Genomic DNA, 15,976 nt, shown 5'->3' on the forward strand with positions numbered 1-15,976 from the left:
GGGGGGATGTCCGTGGATAGAGTGGCAAAGTCACAGGTATTTTCTTTCTGTGAACTTGATCTCTCTAGAGACTTTTGAGCAAACTTTTCACTTCTCTTTGTTGGCTTTGGGGAAAGGGAAGGGGAGAGGCTTCCAGCAAGAACCTGTCTATACTGTCTATACTGTCTATATACTGTCTATACTGTCTATACTGTCTCTCTACTGGAGAGCCTCAGAAAGCATCTCCAGGACCTGCTGAAGCTGTGTAAGTGGTTGCCTCATCCAATGAAGAAACGTCGCAGCTCTGAATTTCCAATAACTTAATCTCCCATTATTCCATTTCCAGAACTCTCAGGAATAGGGAAGGAGTTATATTTACTAAGATTTCTGGATGAGTTGGATCTCCCCCTCCTTGACTCCCTTTCGTGTATTGCTCCTGTTAGATCCTGAGCAGGCTGAAAGAGCTTCACTGTCCTAATGCTAATGAAGCACGTCAATGATTGTGCTCGGTAGGACTGAAGGCAGGGCCGGGGAAGGCTCTGACCAGCCACCAGAGGTCATTTGCAGCTTCAGTTTGCTGAGCCAATTGGTCTGAGGAGCTTAGGTTCTTAGGGATTTGAACTGTAGAATTGGGACAAGTAGCAAATACAATCCACGTGATCGCACCCTAAGTAGGACAACAGGCTGAACCAACCATGGAACCATGACTGACTCCAGGAATTAGCTTTCAGTTCAGTCTAATGGACATTATCTGGAAGTGACTGATAAGGCACAGCACTCTTGTCACTCTAGTGTGGGGACATACTCGAAGTTACATTCTTGGTCCACAGAATAGCAGGACTAGAACACGGATCTCCCACCTATGTTCTTCAGTGGTATTGTTCTCCTCTTTACAGTCTGAGGATGCCACAAGCCAGGCAGGATACAGACCTAATCCTTCCAGCTGCCTCAGCTGATTAATCTACTCGCATCTCTGCATATTATAAACAGATAGTTTTCTTCAGTCCAACAACAGAGGCTTCCAGAAATTCTGAAGAAGCACCCACCGGGAGCCAACGGCCAATGTCTCCTGTGTGAAGCCAGCCATCCTCATCCAGGGCTTCCTTGGTTTTCTCAGGATCCTTCAGGTATCCCTTGAACACATTGCTGCCCTTGATGCAGATCTGCACAGAAGACAGCACAGGGTGGTACCAGTGGCAAAGGTTGGGACTCCCAGCAGAGGCATTGACCAAACACCTGCTCCCACCTTAAACCATTGGATGATTCCCACTACAGTGGGAGCACCACCAGATTTTAGCCCCTGTTGTAGGCGCTAGCAAAATGAGGCGCACAGATGTTCAGTTCCTTGTTAAAGACCTTGAGTCAAACCCATGTCTGCACACAGTTGTGTGCTCTTTCTGACATAAACGTCTCTACTCTGATTGTCTGGGCATGACTACAGAGCACAACCTACCCACCTCTCCTTCATTGTTCACTGAAAAGTAGTTCATCTCAGGTACATCTTGCAGCTTCACGTGATTGCAAGGCAGGGGGACTCCAACGTGCCCTAGAACACACCACATTAATTCAGCTGGGAAGCCATGAACCGGTGATAGTTCTGGGCACATTTCTGAGATATTTATGGAATGACTCTAAAAGACAAAGACTGAAAAGTTACCTGGTGCCCATGCTGGATAGCCAAGATAGAAACCTCTGGACTGAAACTTGAGTTTGCCATGTGCCACATTTGGCCAGAGCACTGAGGTTATCTAACCTAAGCCCTGGTTCAGGTAGAACCTTTCTCCCAACCACCGCATCTCCCGCCCAGTAGGCGGAGAACCTACCTGATGTCCAGTCACCGGGTGATGTAAATGTACAGCCAGCCGTGCATTCTGTTTGACCATATGCTTCGAACACCTGAGGAAACCAAAGAAGGGTCTGAGAATTACTTAAGACAAAGCATGAAATGGCAACGCCCTACAGCAAGACAGGAGGAAAGCAAGGTCTCTCAGGATTGGAAGATGCTTGGTGTCCTAATACCTTCATGTGTTAATAACCTAATATCATGCCTGAGCTCCGAAATCTTTAGTGGGAATGCACCCAAAAACCAAAAGGCTCCAGAAATAAACCAAAGTATTAACACTTCTGCTGTATTTCAGGAAAGTTAGCAATTCAAGTTGACAGGAAAATGTGAGTTACAAAGTGAAGTGACACCCGGGGCAATGGCTCTTGAGCCTGAGCAGTGGAGCCCTGCTGAAGGAATTGAAAACAGACGGTAGTGTTTCAGTTGTTTGGGGTTTTGTTTATTGGTGTGTTACGTTGTTGCTTTTTGAAAGAAATAGCTCCAGCTATGATATAGAACAGTGACTGGCAAGCTTTTTCTCTACAGGACCAGAGAGTAAATATTTTCAGTGTTGTGAGCCTCTGGGCTCTGTCTGGACTACTTTGCCAATGGAGAACAAAAGCAGCTGTAGACATCATGTAAATGAAGGGGCATGGCTCCATTCCACCAAAATTTTCACGTCTGAAAAGAGGCAACAGGCCACATTTGGCCTGTGCTGCAGTTTGCCAAACCCTGGTATAGAGGATAACCTTGACCGGAGAGAGGCTGGTGGGGCAAACCAGTGCCCCAGCTACTGCAGTGCGGGTGGGGCCGTGCTAGGCAGACTCTGTAGAGATGGAGAAGGAGCATTTCTGATGACAACAGGACCTACCGATCCATGGGTTTTAGGGGCGGAGGGAAATGAAAGTATTAAGGATGGCCAAGAGGATGATAATTTGAAAGCATAGAAGAGCTCTGGCCTTCGCATCAATTCAGAATCTTTTTTGATGGTGGTCCTACCCAAGGGGAAGTGGTAAGGACAAGGACCCCGTTTTTCTCATGCTGTGCATGTTGGTCGAATGGATGAACTAGTTAGTTATCTAGGGGGGAAAAGAGAATGTCCACGCCCAAGCACTTGTACACAATTCGAAATGGAATGGAGACTTAATTAGAAAAAAGTAAAACCATTAGAGTATCCGAAAATATGAAGGACAGCAGTCTTGTGGAATACTGGAGTCAGAGAGTCCTGTCTAAGCAATTCAAAAGCCAAAATTAAAAAAGTTTAATCAGTTTGATGACATAAACATTTGAAACTGGTATATGGCAATTTTTCTGTAAGAAAGTAATAAAGTAACTCATGGAAGAAATACAAGTGCCAATAAGTGATATAAAAGATGTTCAGTGTTAATAAAAGAAACAAAAATGCACTGAGATTTTTCATGCATCTGGTTGGTTCAGATTTAAATAACTGAGAAAGCCTGACACTGACAAGAATGTAGGGAAATAAGGTCTCATGCATTATTTGCAGGAATGTATAAAAAAAAGACAAGACCTTTCTGGAGGGAAGTGTGATAATCTACATTAACATACAAAGCAAACCCATATATTATGACTATTTTGATAGACAGTATCCTTATCACCTCACTGATTATAATAGTGAAAAAAATAGTGGCTTAAGTGTCCATCAATAGGAGATGAGTCACTCAGGTATATCCAATAAACTACCTCAAAACAATTAAAATGATGTAGATCTTTATTTGACCAGGACCAATGTTGATGGGACATAGTTTAGTAAGTATTTTAGAACTGATGCCAGTTTATATAAAAGTTTCTATACACAGACGCATAAAGAGAAGAATTATTTTTCCTGATTTTGAGATTTTTTTGGGTGACTTTCTCCACGGTGTTTTTCAGTTGTGTTTTCATTTTTTAAAGAGTGAGCTCTATTTGTGCAAAAGTGAAATAAGCTATCTTCAAAGAAGGTGCTTGTCTTACCGGACATCCCAGTGCCGCCCGGAGGAACGTCAAGACTGGAGAGGAGATGGGGGCAGCTCCAGTGACCATGAAATTAACCCTCCCGCCCAGGTTGGCCTGTTGAGTAGAAAAAAATAAAAAGCCTCTGAAACCTATTCCTTGCTTCAGTTTCCTCCATTGCTAAATGGGTAGAGCAGCCTACCCAGTATAAGAATTAACGTAGGTCATTTACAAAGCGCTTTTAGAATAGGGCGGGCCTTGAGGAAGAGCACTTAACATGTTCGCTGCCCTTGTCCCTATCACCCATAGCTGAGACTCAACCTGCAGTTTTTAAATATTTCCTCAGATAATTTATATTCACAGGCCCTTTGCATTACATATAACATCAACAGATCACCTAAGAGAATAAGAGTATATGTTAGAACTTAAGTAAAACAATTTTTTTTTTCTTTTTGACCAATTTCCTTTAATGACAAAGTTGTCCAAGTATGATAAGCTAGCAGAAAGCCCAGATATTTGCCTGGCTCTGTCCGAGACCCAGCCAACCTACCTGGATCTTTGCAAAGATGAACTTGTCCCATAAACTGTCACGCCTGATGATCCCCTTTTTCACTTCACTGAATTTAGAGGAAATTGCCAAGTTCAACAAGAACTTCTTCAAGGGTGTCTTGGCTTCATTTTGTACCTGCAAGATGACAGCTCCTCTTAGTTCAAAATCTATTGGAGATGCTCACCAAAGCCATTCATCAGTGGCAAGAGATAGTGCCTTCTTGCTTCATAAGGAAGTGACTTTCATTCATGAACTGGGTTGCTAAATAATGACAATTCCGGAGAATTACGGCCGCACTGAGACATAAGTGCACTGAGTATATATGTACAGAGTTCTAGCTCCTCCAGATTTCTTGTCCTTGGCAAACAACTTTGACGACTTTGCGCATGTCCTCAAAATGTTCTCAATATCTGCCTACGAAAATCATTTGGATAGATAAGAAACAGCTCAAAGGGCAATACCTTTTGGGCTTTCAATAGATCAAAGAAAGACCTAGGAATCTGACTATTTTTTTAAACAAGCACGACATCCCCCCACCCCCATACCTCTGAAGCTTATATACATTAAATTTGGAGAAATATCACTTTTCTCTATGATTAAAGTTCCTCTAGCCACACCATACAAAACCCAGCGGACTTTCCTATTCATTTCTTCACTTTGGGCTTAGTTCTGACACCATTTTATAAGCTCACATTATTTCTCTAGACTCCCTTGCCTCACTGACTCTAATCCATCAAACATACACCTGCCAAAGGAGAACTTCAAGTACAACTCGAAATCCCCCTTGCTTCCAAAATTAAATCCTAAACCCTATATTCTGGCCTTCGGGATCCATCCTACTGGAAGTCAGATTCCAGGAAACCAAGGTTCTTTTCCTGCTCAAAATTGGAAGAGAACTCTCTAGCCATTATACTTCCATTTCTGAGCCGATAGCCAATAGAGCTGTTCAACTGCCAACAGTGCTCTAGGCATCTACTCATGCCTATACCATTGTTTTACTAATGTCTCATCAGCTCTAAGATCTACACTCAAATGTTGCCAGAACCCTTTCATCCCTGATACCTCTTTCAAGAGATTTATCTTCATTATTCACAAGATAATCTCCTCCTAATAAGTCACTGACAAAAGCTGGAATTTGGAGACTCACACTAGTAAAGTCCTCCATTTTTAAAATAAGTGACAAAAGTAAACTCTATGTTAAGTATCACCATATCATTAAAAAACTATTGGAAGTAAAAATGTGCGGGGGTGGGGGGTGGCATGGGTGGCTCAGTGGGTTAAGCCTCTGCCTTCAGCTCAGGTCATGATCCTGGGGTCCTGGGATCGAGTCCCGCATCAGGCTCCCTGCTCAGTGGGGAGTCTGCTTCTCCCTCTGCCTTTGCTCCTCTCCCTGCTTGTGCTCTCTTTCTCAAATAAATAAATAAAATCTTAAAAAAGAAATATAGGGAGCTTTATTTATAAAGAAAAAAAAGTAAAATTGTCTGAGGCACCAGAGTGGTCAGTTAAGTGTCTGAATCTTGTTTTTGGCTCAGGTCGTGACCTCAGGGTCATGAGATCAAGCCCAGCATTGGGCTCCGCACTTGGCCTGGAGTCTGCTTAAGATTCTCTCCTCCTCTGCTCCTTCTGCTAATGTGCTCTCTCACTCTCAAATAAATAAATAAATCTTTTTTTTTTTGAAGTAAAAATATCTAACAACATGAACATAAACCATAATAACCAGCAAATAATTCCATAGCATGCTGAGAGCTGTTAGGATTGTTAACAGTTCTTCTAAAAACAGCACTTTCAATGTCCTGGGGTCATCTGTGTTCTAGAATGCTGCCTGCCCCATCCCTGGAGCCCCAGGATAGTATCTAAGATTCACCAGTGTGAAGGGGAGAGCTAGAGTCTCAGTGGTGGAGTCCAAAGCCTGTGAAGAGTGCCATGTGGCCGTTGTTTGCTTGGGGCTCCCACGCCTGTGCAATTATGAAGTGATCGAGCATCTGGTTCAGAGCCTGGAGTCTATTACTATCTTGCCTGGGCTCATAGCCCAGTTCCAAGGACTCCTTGGGAAGATTAAACAATCCAAGACTTGGGTGAGAGACATTAAAGATAACCTGGGGGGGGGGGTCCTAGGTGGCTCAGTGGGTTAAAGCCTCTGCCTTCGGCTCAGGTCATGATCCCGGGGTCCTGGGATCGAGCCCCTCATGGGGCTTTCTGCTCGGCAGGGAGCCTGCTTCCCTTCTTCTCTCTCTGCCTGCCTCTCTGCCTACTTGTAGTCTTTGTCTGTCAAATAAGTAAATAAAATCTTAAAAAAAAAAAAAGATAACCTGGGGACATGCTATATCACAAAGCAGGGAAGCTGTTAGAAACTACTGGGGTTAGGTCAAAAGGACACATGAACAGCTTGATGGGGCTCCCAGCTTCCATGGTGGGCCAATTTGGACATCACGAAGAAGGAAGTGCATTAAATGTACAACTATGCAAACCACAAGTTCACAAAGCAAAAAATCTGGGTCATTTCTGAAGACCACTGAGGCACCAGTTCATTATTCTGAAGATTGATAAATAAAGGGAAAGAATATTTGTCATGTTGTTCTGAAAGAATCTCAGCTAAGGAACACAAGGGAAGTAACTGAATTAATCGAATTAGAAAAATCACCACGTTGTAAACTCTAAAAGAAAAACAGAGCAGGGATCAGTGACAAGGAACGACTTTGTGACAATAGGATTGTGGCCCAAGCCCTCACTGGATAGGCTCTGGTCAAGCTTTTTGTTTGTTTGTTTGTTTTTGTTTGTTTAATCTCTGAGGCTCAGTCTCCTCAGCTGTAATTTAGAAATGGTAAGTGCAGATGTGATTTCCTGTGATTTTGTGAGGTTTGGATGATGGGATGCATATGAAATGTTGACCGCGGGACCCGGGCCTCAGCAGGAAGCTCCGTAGCCAACAGGTATTAACAAATCAGACTGACAACTCCTCAGTCAGTCAGCTTAAATTTGAGGGGCTCCCCAAGTCTCTGAATTGAGCTCTTTCTCCAGATCTGGTCCACATTATCTTATCCAGACGAAGGGGTTTCATTTACTTACGGTGTTTCACAGTCGCCTTTGTGAATGTGGCCATAGGCAGGTGCTTGTAGGGAGGAGGGGGTGGACGTGGAAAAAAATGTCTTAGCAACATAGAGTCCCTGAGAGCTCAGTCAGGCCTCAGCCACAGACATGTCCTGCTTCAGCCCAGCAGAAGCGAGGTTAGTACCTTATCATAGATTCTGTTGAGTAGTCGAGGCACGACGGGAAACACCGTGGGCTTGAGAGTTTTCATGTCGTCAGGCAGCAACCGGATATCTCCTTGGAAGAAACCAACTCTGGCACCGCAGGAGTACACAACAGCCTAAAAGCAAAACCAGAGATCGGGACTCAGAGCCAAAGGCCCCCTTCGGGTGGGGACTGTCTTAGACAGAATCGAGGAACCAAGGTGACATCCATGGACACTGTCCACTGTATAGCCCCCCCGCCAAGTTTCAGATACCCAGAATTCCTGGGGTGAGCCTGCCCCCAGGACAGGTTGGAAACTCTTTGCTGCTGAGGTCGCAGGACGGGTGAGACAGACCGTGAGACTGAGGGCCCACCCTGTTCCACCCAGAGCTCTGAGTGACAGTCTGAGACACTGTCCTTTGTCAGAGACTATTCGTTCACTCCATAGCACTAAGGAGAACACTGCCACTTAGACCAGAACATGCCTATAGCTGCAAGACGTCTCAGTTTCGGAGACATTAAAACGTGAAAAAATATCCTTGTTAAAATTGATACTGTATTAATCAGATGTCAATACCTCAGCCCAAGGAGCCGAACTGTTCATTTTGGCACTTCACCCATCAACAGATGAGCTGGCTGAAGAGCGATTTAAGCGGGAAGCAGAGAGGGGATTTTCTGTCCCTCTTACCAAACGGGTTTTGGGAAGCCAGCGCTGCTTTCAGTTCTCAAATCAGCCCCAGAATTGCCTGAAAAGCCTGCAGTCCGCTCACAGAAAGGCAGCTCTCCGGCACACACACACACTGAACATCTCACCGGATCAAATGCTCTTTCCCTGCCCTTCCAGGGGCTAACTTTCTTCTTGCTAACCTGAGATTTTTTTTTTTTTTTTAGGATTTATTTATGTATTTATTTGACAGGGAGAGACAGTGAGAGGGGGAACACTAGTAGGGGGAGTGCGAGAGGGAGAAGAAGACTCCCTGCTGAGCAGGGAGCCTGATGCAGGGCACCATCCCAGGACTCTGGGATCATGACCTAAGCCAAAGGCAGATGCTTAATGACAGAGCCACCCAGGTGCCCTGGTCTAACCCAAGATTTAAAAAAAAAAAAAAAAAAAAATTCTAACCAACACAAACTGTAAAAGAGGAACTAATGTTTCCTCTCCCAGCTCAGAGTCAAGAGCAGACAGTCAGCTCCTGGCTTGGACTCACAGGCACACTGTATGAAGGCAGAAGCGAGCATCAGCCCCACTGAACAGACCCAGACCCTGCTAGAAAGCCTTCACAGCAAGTGAGGAGTAATGCTGGGCTCAGGACTGAGCTGCACCTGCTCCCTCCCTGTGCGTTCCCATCAGAGAAAGGACTGGAAATGCTGTGTAGCTGCGTTTGGAAAAAATATGGAACTAGCAAGTCAGGACTGTCTTTTCACATACCTGCTGGGAACACAGGACACTCACCTGTACAACCCTCTCAAACATATGAGCCAAGGGGAGGTAGGATATGGTCACATCATCAGGGGTGGGCTTGAAAACATGCTATCAATCAGAACAAGGAGGAGACAACATTGGGTTAATGCCAGCTTTCTCTTCCAAAGGAGATTTAAAACAAGCTATTGTTAGCTATAGTTAATAGTTTATAATACTGTATTGTATATCTGAAAATTGTTAACTAGATCTTAATAGTTCTCAAGAAAATTGCGTGTGGTGATGGATGTTAGATTTATTGTGGGGACCATTTTGTAATATATATATGTATATAAATACACACACACACACATATATGGATCATTATGTTGTACATCTGGAATTAACACAATGTTATATCAATTATATCTCAATAAAATTTTTTTCTTTGATTTTAAAGAACACTCCTTCCTAGGACTGTCACACACAGTTGTACAGGTAGTACACTGTATAAGTCTGAGAGGCTGTCCCTTAACTTCACTGAGTGTAGAGATGTGCAGCGATTCTAAAAGACCAAGGCTTGAAAATGCAGACCTCTGGACCAAGATGCACCATTATTTGTCCATATTCAGGCCTTTAACATGATTTTTGTTTGTTTGTGGTTTGTTTTGTGTTTGTCTCTGCCTCCTCTGCCATCAAGATTAAAATCTTAGGACAGATTTACATTTTAATGAGGACCGCTTTTTCAATGGACCACTGACCTCCACGCACTTGAGGAAAGAAGAAACATTTGAAACAATATTTTGATGGGTCAGCATGGCTCCTTTAGGGTCACCTATAGGAAACAGGACATGGAGAGAAAAAGCCTTTAAATAATTAATAGGTAGCCTTTGGCTATGAAAGAAGTTGCATTCAATTGGTTCTGTTCCAGAGAGCCAAGAGCTTCTCCTGTCACTGTGTCCTCTTATGAATGGTATGGGACACCATTTATGAACGATTAATGCACCCAGAGACACCACCACTGACAACACTGTTAGCCTTCTACTACCACAGAGGGTACAGTCACAATTTCAGATTGTAACAGTCAAAAGCAAAAATCCAAGTAACCCCACCTTGTGCTGTTTTTATATTTAGGACTTCAGACCTAACTTTATTACCTATCACATTACAAACTGGCTCAGCGGACAAGAGAATATGACTATAGGCCATCATGGGCCATATCGAAAGCTATTAGGAGTTCTAATAGGATAAGTAACTACAGGGGTGGGGAAGGCACTCACTGATCTGTGTAGAACTCTATCTGGGTCATCTTGATTGAGCGAAACTACTCTGACAATGTCAAGTTGAGAGAGTGGTGGTTGGGGAAGAAAGTTGACTTTGTGATGCCATCTGAATGGCTCCTGAAATCCATAGCATGGAAACCCTTCCCAGTGTGTTCGGTGAAATTTATTTGCTTATACCTGTTTTTCCATTGGGACATCCATATTCAAAAGTTTTGGGGTGTAAGACCCTAAGGATAGGGCTCATTATAGGGTATATTTACCAGCCCACCCATGCTCAGTGACTCAAGCCATGTTTTTGGCCGACCAGGGGCCTCTGGGATAGCTTCATGCACACTGACCTGTGGTCCCACTAGTGAAGCAGATGATACTCAGGTCTTCTGGCTTAGGAGGCTAGAGGGGAAGCACAAGGGATTAACCTACCAAGAGCTTTGGGAATTGAACAGGGCAAGACTCAAATTTGAACAGAAGAAAACTTACCACAGGTTTCCTGAAGTTCTCTTTGCCTAGATTCTACATGAACAGAAAGCCAAGAAAGGAAGTCTAGTTAGTTAAGATGGGATGACTAATGACAAATACAGCCCTCTCTTTCTCTTTTCCATGCAAATAATCCCTTTTCTGTGAGAATAGAACCAAAATTGTAACCCAAATCTGTCCCAGAAGCCAACATTCAGGCACAGTGAAAGGCCCAGGGATAGAGCATAGAACTAGAACTCCAACCTCCAGTCTAGAATTCCAACCTCCAGAGGGCAGATTCCAGATGTCCAAATTTCCCATTCTACTCTTGAGGTCCAGTCATCTAGGACCATTACTAAACCTTTTTGAATAGCAGGGATCCTTGACATTTCAGGACTTACTACATCGCAGGCACTGTTCCCAACACTTTCTATAGATTAACCCAGGCAACTCTTTACAACCGCTCTGTGAGGTGGGAACTATGTCAGCCTCAGCTTACAGAGGGGAGAAGGGAGATGCCGAGAACCTTGCCTAAGATCACCTAACTCATGGATGTGGCACTGGAACATGAACCCTGCCACCGGACTCCAGGACACCTATATTTAGCTACCACTGAACTCCGTGTTGACAAGTCCTCTACTTAGAAGTCTGTGCTTACTGGCCACAGACCATTCTCCTCTGACACAGTCCCTGGATTGTTCAAGAGAAATTCTCCTCAAAGCCTCACAGCAGGAGTCTCATGGACTCCTCCCCTTCCACTGCTGGCTGACAGCAGCCTGTGCTCTCCTGTCCATAACCTCCTCATCGTGCCTGGCGGCAGAGCAGCCTTCGAGCTATTAATTCAATTTAAGGCACATACCTCAGCATCAAACAGGGCTAAGAGCTCAATTCCACTTTTCTCCGCTCTTTGCTTCAGGTCATCTTCAAAGGGATCCATGAGGATGATCACTTTCAGGCCCGGGGTGAGGCCCTTCTCCACATTCTCTATCAGCATCGATGCCTTTTGGGGCGTATCACAGATCACTGTAGTGATATCAGCTGAAAGCAGAAACAGAGCCAGGGGTCACTTTCTTGCTCTGCCCTGTACCTGATTGCTTTGCAACGAGGAAGCGGTTTTTGAAAATTTCAAAGCTAGTGGGTACCCAGATGAGATTACGTCTGCAAATCAGATTTATAATGCATAAAACCTGAAGCATTCCATCAATAATAAATGAGCGTAACGGAACCGGAAGCACATAATTTTCATGCACGCTGCCCAGACAGTTTACAGTTTCTAGAGTCACAAAACTCCTTCTGCTTAAGAATACAGACAACAAACATGGATCCCTCAGCTGTGGTTCTGTCAGTGTGTTTTATTTTGGGGAGGGGAGTAGAAAATAGAAGGGAAAAGAAGGGACAAATGGCATTTTAGCAGACAAACAGTTGAGGATTCTACATGTTAGCATTTTCTTGGATACTCGTCCGTAAAAGTAAAAAAACTTGCGATTGTGTCTATTGTCCAAACGGGTCTAGTCACTTAACCTCCTAGTTCTGGGACAGAAAGTTAGATCTTGGATATGTGAATAGGTTGTTACTGAGCCACTGAACTTGTACTTACTTCTCTAACAATGATAATTTTTTCTACAAATGGATGTACCATTGGTACATGCTGACTAACTGTACTGACTTGGATTTACGATAGGAAATGAAATCAGTGGTTTCATAGTGATTTAGTCAATTAAATGACTTAGTGACTCACTCTTATGACCTTTGATCTAGTGGGGTCAACGTAAGAAGTCTTATCTCTAAACTCTATTGTCACATTCTGCCGCCTTGAACATTTCATTGAACCTTCTGTGTAGTAGCCAACACCTGCTTGGGCTCTTTGTAATTTCCTTGTAAATTATATCCTCGGTACTACAGAACAGGAAAGACTTCCCCAAATTCTGGCCATAGCATTCCAAGTTGGCTAACAAAAGCAGATATTGAGGAATTACTCAGCATTAAGATAGAATCAAGTTATAATTTAATAGCAAAGTCTTACCCCTGTTGACAATGTATATGATGGCTTCTGCTCCCAAGGTATCATACAGGGGGACGGCTACCATAGAGTACGTGTAACAAGCCAACTCAGAGATGATCCACTATATGGAAAAAAGCTCAAGTAAGAACTAGAGAACACTTTGAAAAGGAAGAGTATTACTTCAGTCATTCAGCCAATCAATGCTTATTTGATGCCTTTGTGTTAAAATAAACCACCTGGGGGCCCTAGAGACTTCCATTGTTAATGCTATAAAATAAAGTTATAGAAGAGATAAGCTAGCACAGACAACTACAATACAGGAGGACCAAAATACAGAGGTAGAGTATGGTAAGTTCCATCGATAAAGGGTACAGAAACCACTGGTTTTAAGGGATTTTTTTTTTAGGTGGGAGGTAGGAGGGGGTAGCCAAGGGAGAGGGAATTCCAAGCAGACTTCCCACTGAGCGTGGAGTCTGACGCGGAGCTTGATCTCAAGACCCTGAGATCATGGCCTGAGCTGAAACCAAGAGTTGGATGCTCAGTTGACCAAGCCTCCCAGGTGCCCCAGTTTTAAGGAGTTTTAAGGAGGGAGAAATCACTTTAGGGTTGAGGTAAAGGCCATCTGGAACTGCTTTGGGGGAAGTGATGGAAATTGGGCAGGGTTTTGAAGGACTGGTAAGATTTAGTTATGGAGCTGGAAGCAGGGCAGGCATTCAGGGAAGAAGAAAGTGGATGTCAAAGATAGGATAGCACAATATCTCTGTGTATACATCAAGCAACATGAAGAACAATACGAAATGAATTAAAAAGGTGGGTCAGAATCTGCTAATGGTGGGCCTTGAATGCCAATCTAGGTGCTATGTACTGAATTGTGTCCCCCCTACCCTAAATTGATGTTGAAACTCTAACCCCCATTGGGACTGCGTTCAGAGATGGGGGCTTTAAAGAGGTAATTAAGGCTAAATAAGGTCATAAGGGTGGGGTCCTGAGCCCATATAACTGGTGTCCTTTTAAGAAGAGGAAGAGGCACCGGGGATGACAGAGGAAAGACTGTGTGAGGACTCACTTTGAAGGCGGACATCTGCAAGCCAAGAACAGAGGCCTCAGTAGAAACCAAACCTGCGGACACCTTGATCTTGGACTTCCAGTCTCCAGAACCATGAGAAAGGAAATTTCTATTGTCTAAGCTCCCCCTGTCTGCGGTATTTTGTTATGGCAGCCCAAGCCGTCAAATACACTTGGTTGGGCATTAAGTTCCTAAATGAAAAGTCAAGGACATCTCTTCTTATTGAGGCTGATTGCGAGTGTCACAAAGGTGGATTATGTAGAATCACCTCAAAGTGCAGCCAGTGCCCTCCCAGGGTTTTGGTTAAGCAGCCGGCTCTAGGGAGCATAGGACATCCAACCATTCTGCAGCAGAAAAAGGCTTTCTCTGAGGATATTGGTCTGAGACTTAACTAAAGCTTAATTCCAATCATCTTAACATCTACCATCTGCTTTCAATCACTGTGGAAAGATGGGTACAGCCTCTCTCAGTAGCACTGGGTACCTTGTTTGACAAGTTCAAGTATAACATGCAAGTTCCAATTCTAATAAAATACCTCCCCCTTTCTACAATGTCCCCAAGCTCTTACTTGTCAGCCCTACATAGCTTCCTTATATTCTTCATACAACAAAAAGTTGGACTTAAAGTGAATCATCATGGGCTAGGAAATAAGAGAAATCCAGGTACTAACTTAGAGCCCTAGACATTCAACCAGGAATTAAGGGAGTACTGAACTGTAACTCTTTACTGGGGGTACAATATTTATAGAATAAGAGAGCTTTAAAAAAAATTTGGTAAATCAAATTTTTGGGCCAGGTTTTAAGTCTTTAGTTTCTTAAGTTAACTTGAGCATGGTTACCTCTGGCCTATTCTGAGCAAAGATGCCAATAAATTGGTCTTGTGATGGCTTATGTCCTTTATGCAAGAGACAGGAACCCAGGTACTCTGCACGATCAGACACCTACAAGAGAGATGGGGAGCGGGGGGAGGGGACAAGACCCCAAAGAGAGCAAATTAGCTAGAATGCCACTTTAACTAAAGAGTCTACCCCAAAACAATGGGCAAGACTTACCTGCTTGTAGGATAGCCATCTGTAGGGCTGGTTTGGTTTTCTACATCCCAAGCAAGGCCCATTGTCTAAAAACATGACATTTAAAGAAAATCAGCACCACCTGCAAATCCTTTGGATCATAGAAGGTAAAAGAGGATTAGGGAGAGATAAGACACAAAGGAGGAGAAATCCAGTAAGGACATGGTCTTCTTTTATGTGTCAAGGAAGGTCAAAGTCAATAAGTACTCAAAGTTCTCAAAGGCAGAGAGAATCTTACAAACGACATCTGAAACATTTAGGAAATGTATTGAAACATTCAGCATGGTTTGGCGTTGGAATATGTGACCTCCGTGGTAACAGGCATTTGGAGAAAATGTTCACATGATGTGAACAAGTAAAAGCCCATAAGTAACACAAACAGCCCGCCTCTATCAGATAATCTTGGATTGAGCTTCCTTATCATAAAAGAAATGTATGCTCATAAAAATACAGAAAAAAAAATCAAAATATGAGCTGTCAATGATTTCACCACCTAAACACTATTAACACTGATATTGATTTTCAAATTTCCTTTGTATAGGTTTACAGGATTATTTTCAATCCACAGATACATTTTGGATCCTACTTCCATCCCCCATTTGATATGAAAATTCCTGTTATTATTTCTTCTTTGCAGAGATTTCAGTGGACTTTTATGGCCAACTGAGGAAGGGCTCTGTGGCAGTGCCTTGGGGGGGGGTGTTTGAGTCATTTCCAAGTCTGATACCTGAAATAATGCTCTGATAAACATTTCCAAATTGCTAATGTCAAATTCAGAACATTTCGTAGAATAGAGTCTCTGAAATGAAACAACGTGGTTGGTGTGTGTGTGTTGCGGGGCGGGGGGGATCTTGGGGGTTGTGGTGGACAGAACACTCACATTTTTGATCCCCTGAATCACATTGCTTAGCAGAGCAGTTGTAAGGATTTTTCTCCCACCAGTGACACACCAAGTCGTAGACCCCCAAAAGTATCTTTTTCATATCCTTCTAGTTTGCTAGGTTTAAAAAGTTAGTACTTTAACTTTAACAGCTCTTAAAGTGGGACCTTTTGCTTTGTTTCATTTACTATCTCAAATCATCTGTTAATGTACTTTTCCCATTTATACGAGCACGTCTCCTGAGATACCAAGGCTCATAAGGAACTACAGGAACACATACACACCTGCA

The 15,976-nt window shown here is 43.4% G+C and overlaps 1 protein-coding gene across 3 annotated transcripts in view; it reads right to left on the bottom strand.

Annotated features, from left to right (window-relative positions):
- Positions 1-15,976, bottom strand: part of ACSL5 (acyl-CoA synthetase long chain family member 5) — a 41,931-nt gene that overhangs the window by 3,217 nt on the left and 22,738 nt on the right. For all 3 annotated transcript variants that reach the window (XM_080822355.1, XM_080822356.1, XM_080822357.1), the window contains exons 4-17: positions 14,790-14,854; positions 14,577-14,678; positions 12,694-12,793; positions 11,530-11,708; positions 10,695-10,727; positions 10,556-10,607; positions 9,696-9,769; positions 8,989-9,066; positions 7,537-7,671; positions 4,305-4,439; positions 3,776-3,871; positions 1,803-1,875; positions 1,437-1,525; positions 1,026-1,142 (exon numbers count right to left, since the gene is read on the bottom strand). In XM_080822355.1, the coding sequence (XP_080678481.1) occupies positions 1,026-1,142; positions 1,437-1,525; positions 1,803-1,875; positions 3,776-3,871; positions 4,305-4,439; positions 7,537-7,671; positions 8,989-9,066; positions 9,696-9,769; positions 10,556-10,607; positions 10,695-10,727; positions 11,530-11,708; positions 12,694-12,793; positions 14,577-14,678; positions 14,790-14,854 (1,328 nt within the window). The remainder of the gene's footprint in view (positions 1-1,025; positions 1,143-1,436; positions 1,526-1,802; positions 1,876-3,775; positions 3,872-4,304; positions 4,440-7,536; positions 7,672-8,988; positions 9,067-9,695; positions 9,770-10,555; positions 10,608-10,694; positions 10,728-11,529; positions 11,709-12,693; positions 12,794-14,576; positions 14,679-14,789; positions 14,855-15,976) is intronic.

Source organism: Martes martes, assembly GCF_963455335.1.
Source record: "Martes martes genome assembly, chromosome: 14".
Lineage (NCBI taxonomy): Eukaryota > Metazoa > Chordata > Mammalia > Carnivora > Mustelidae > Martes > Martes martes.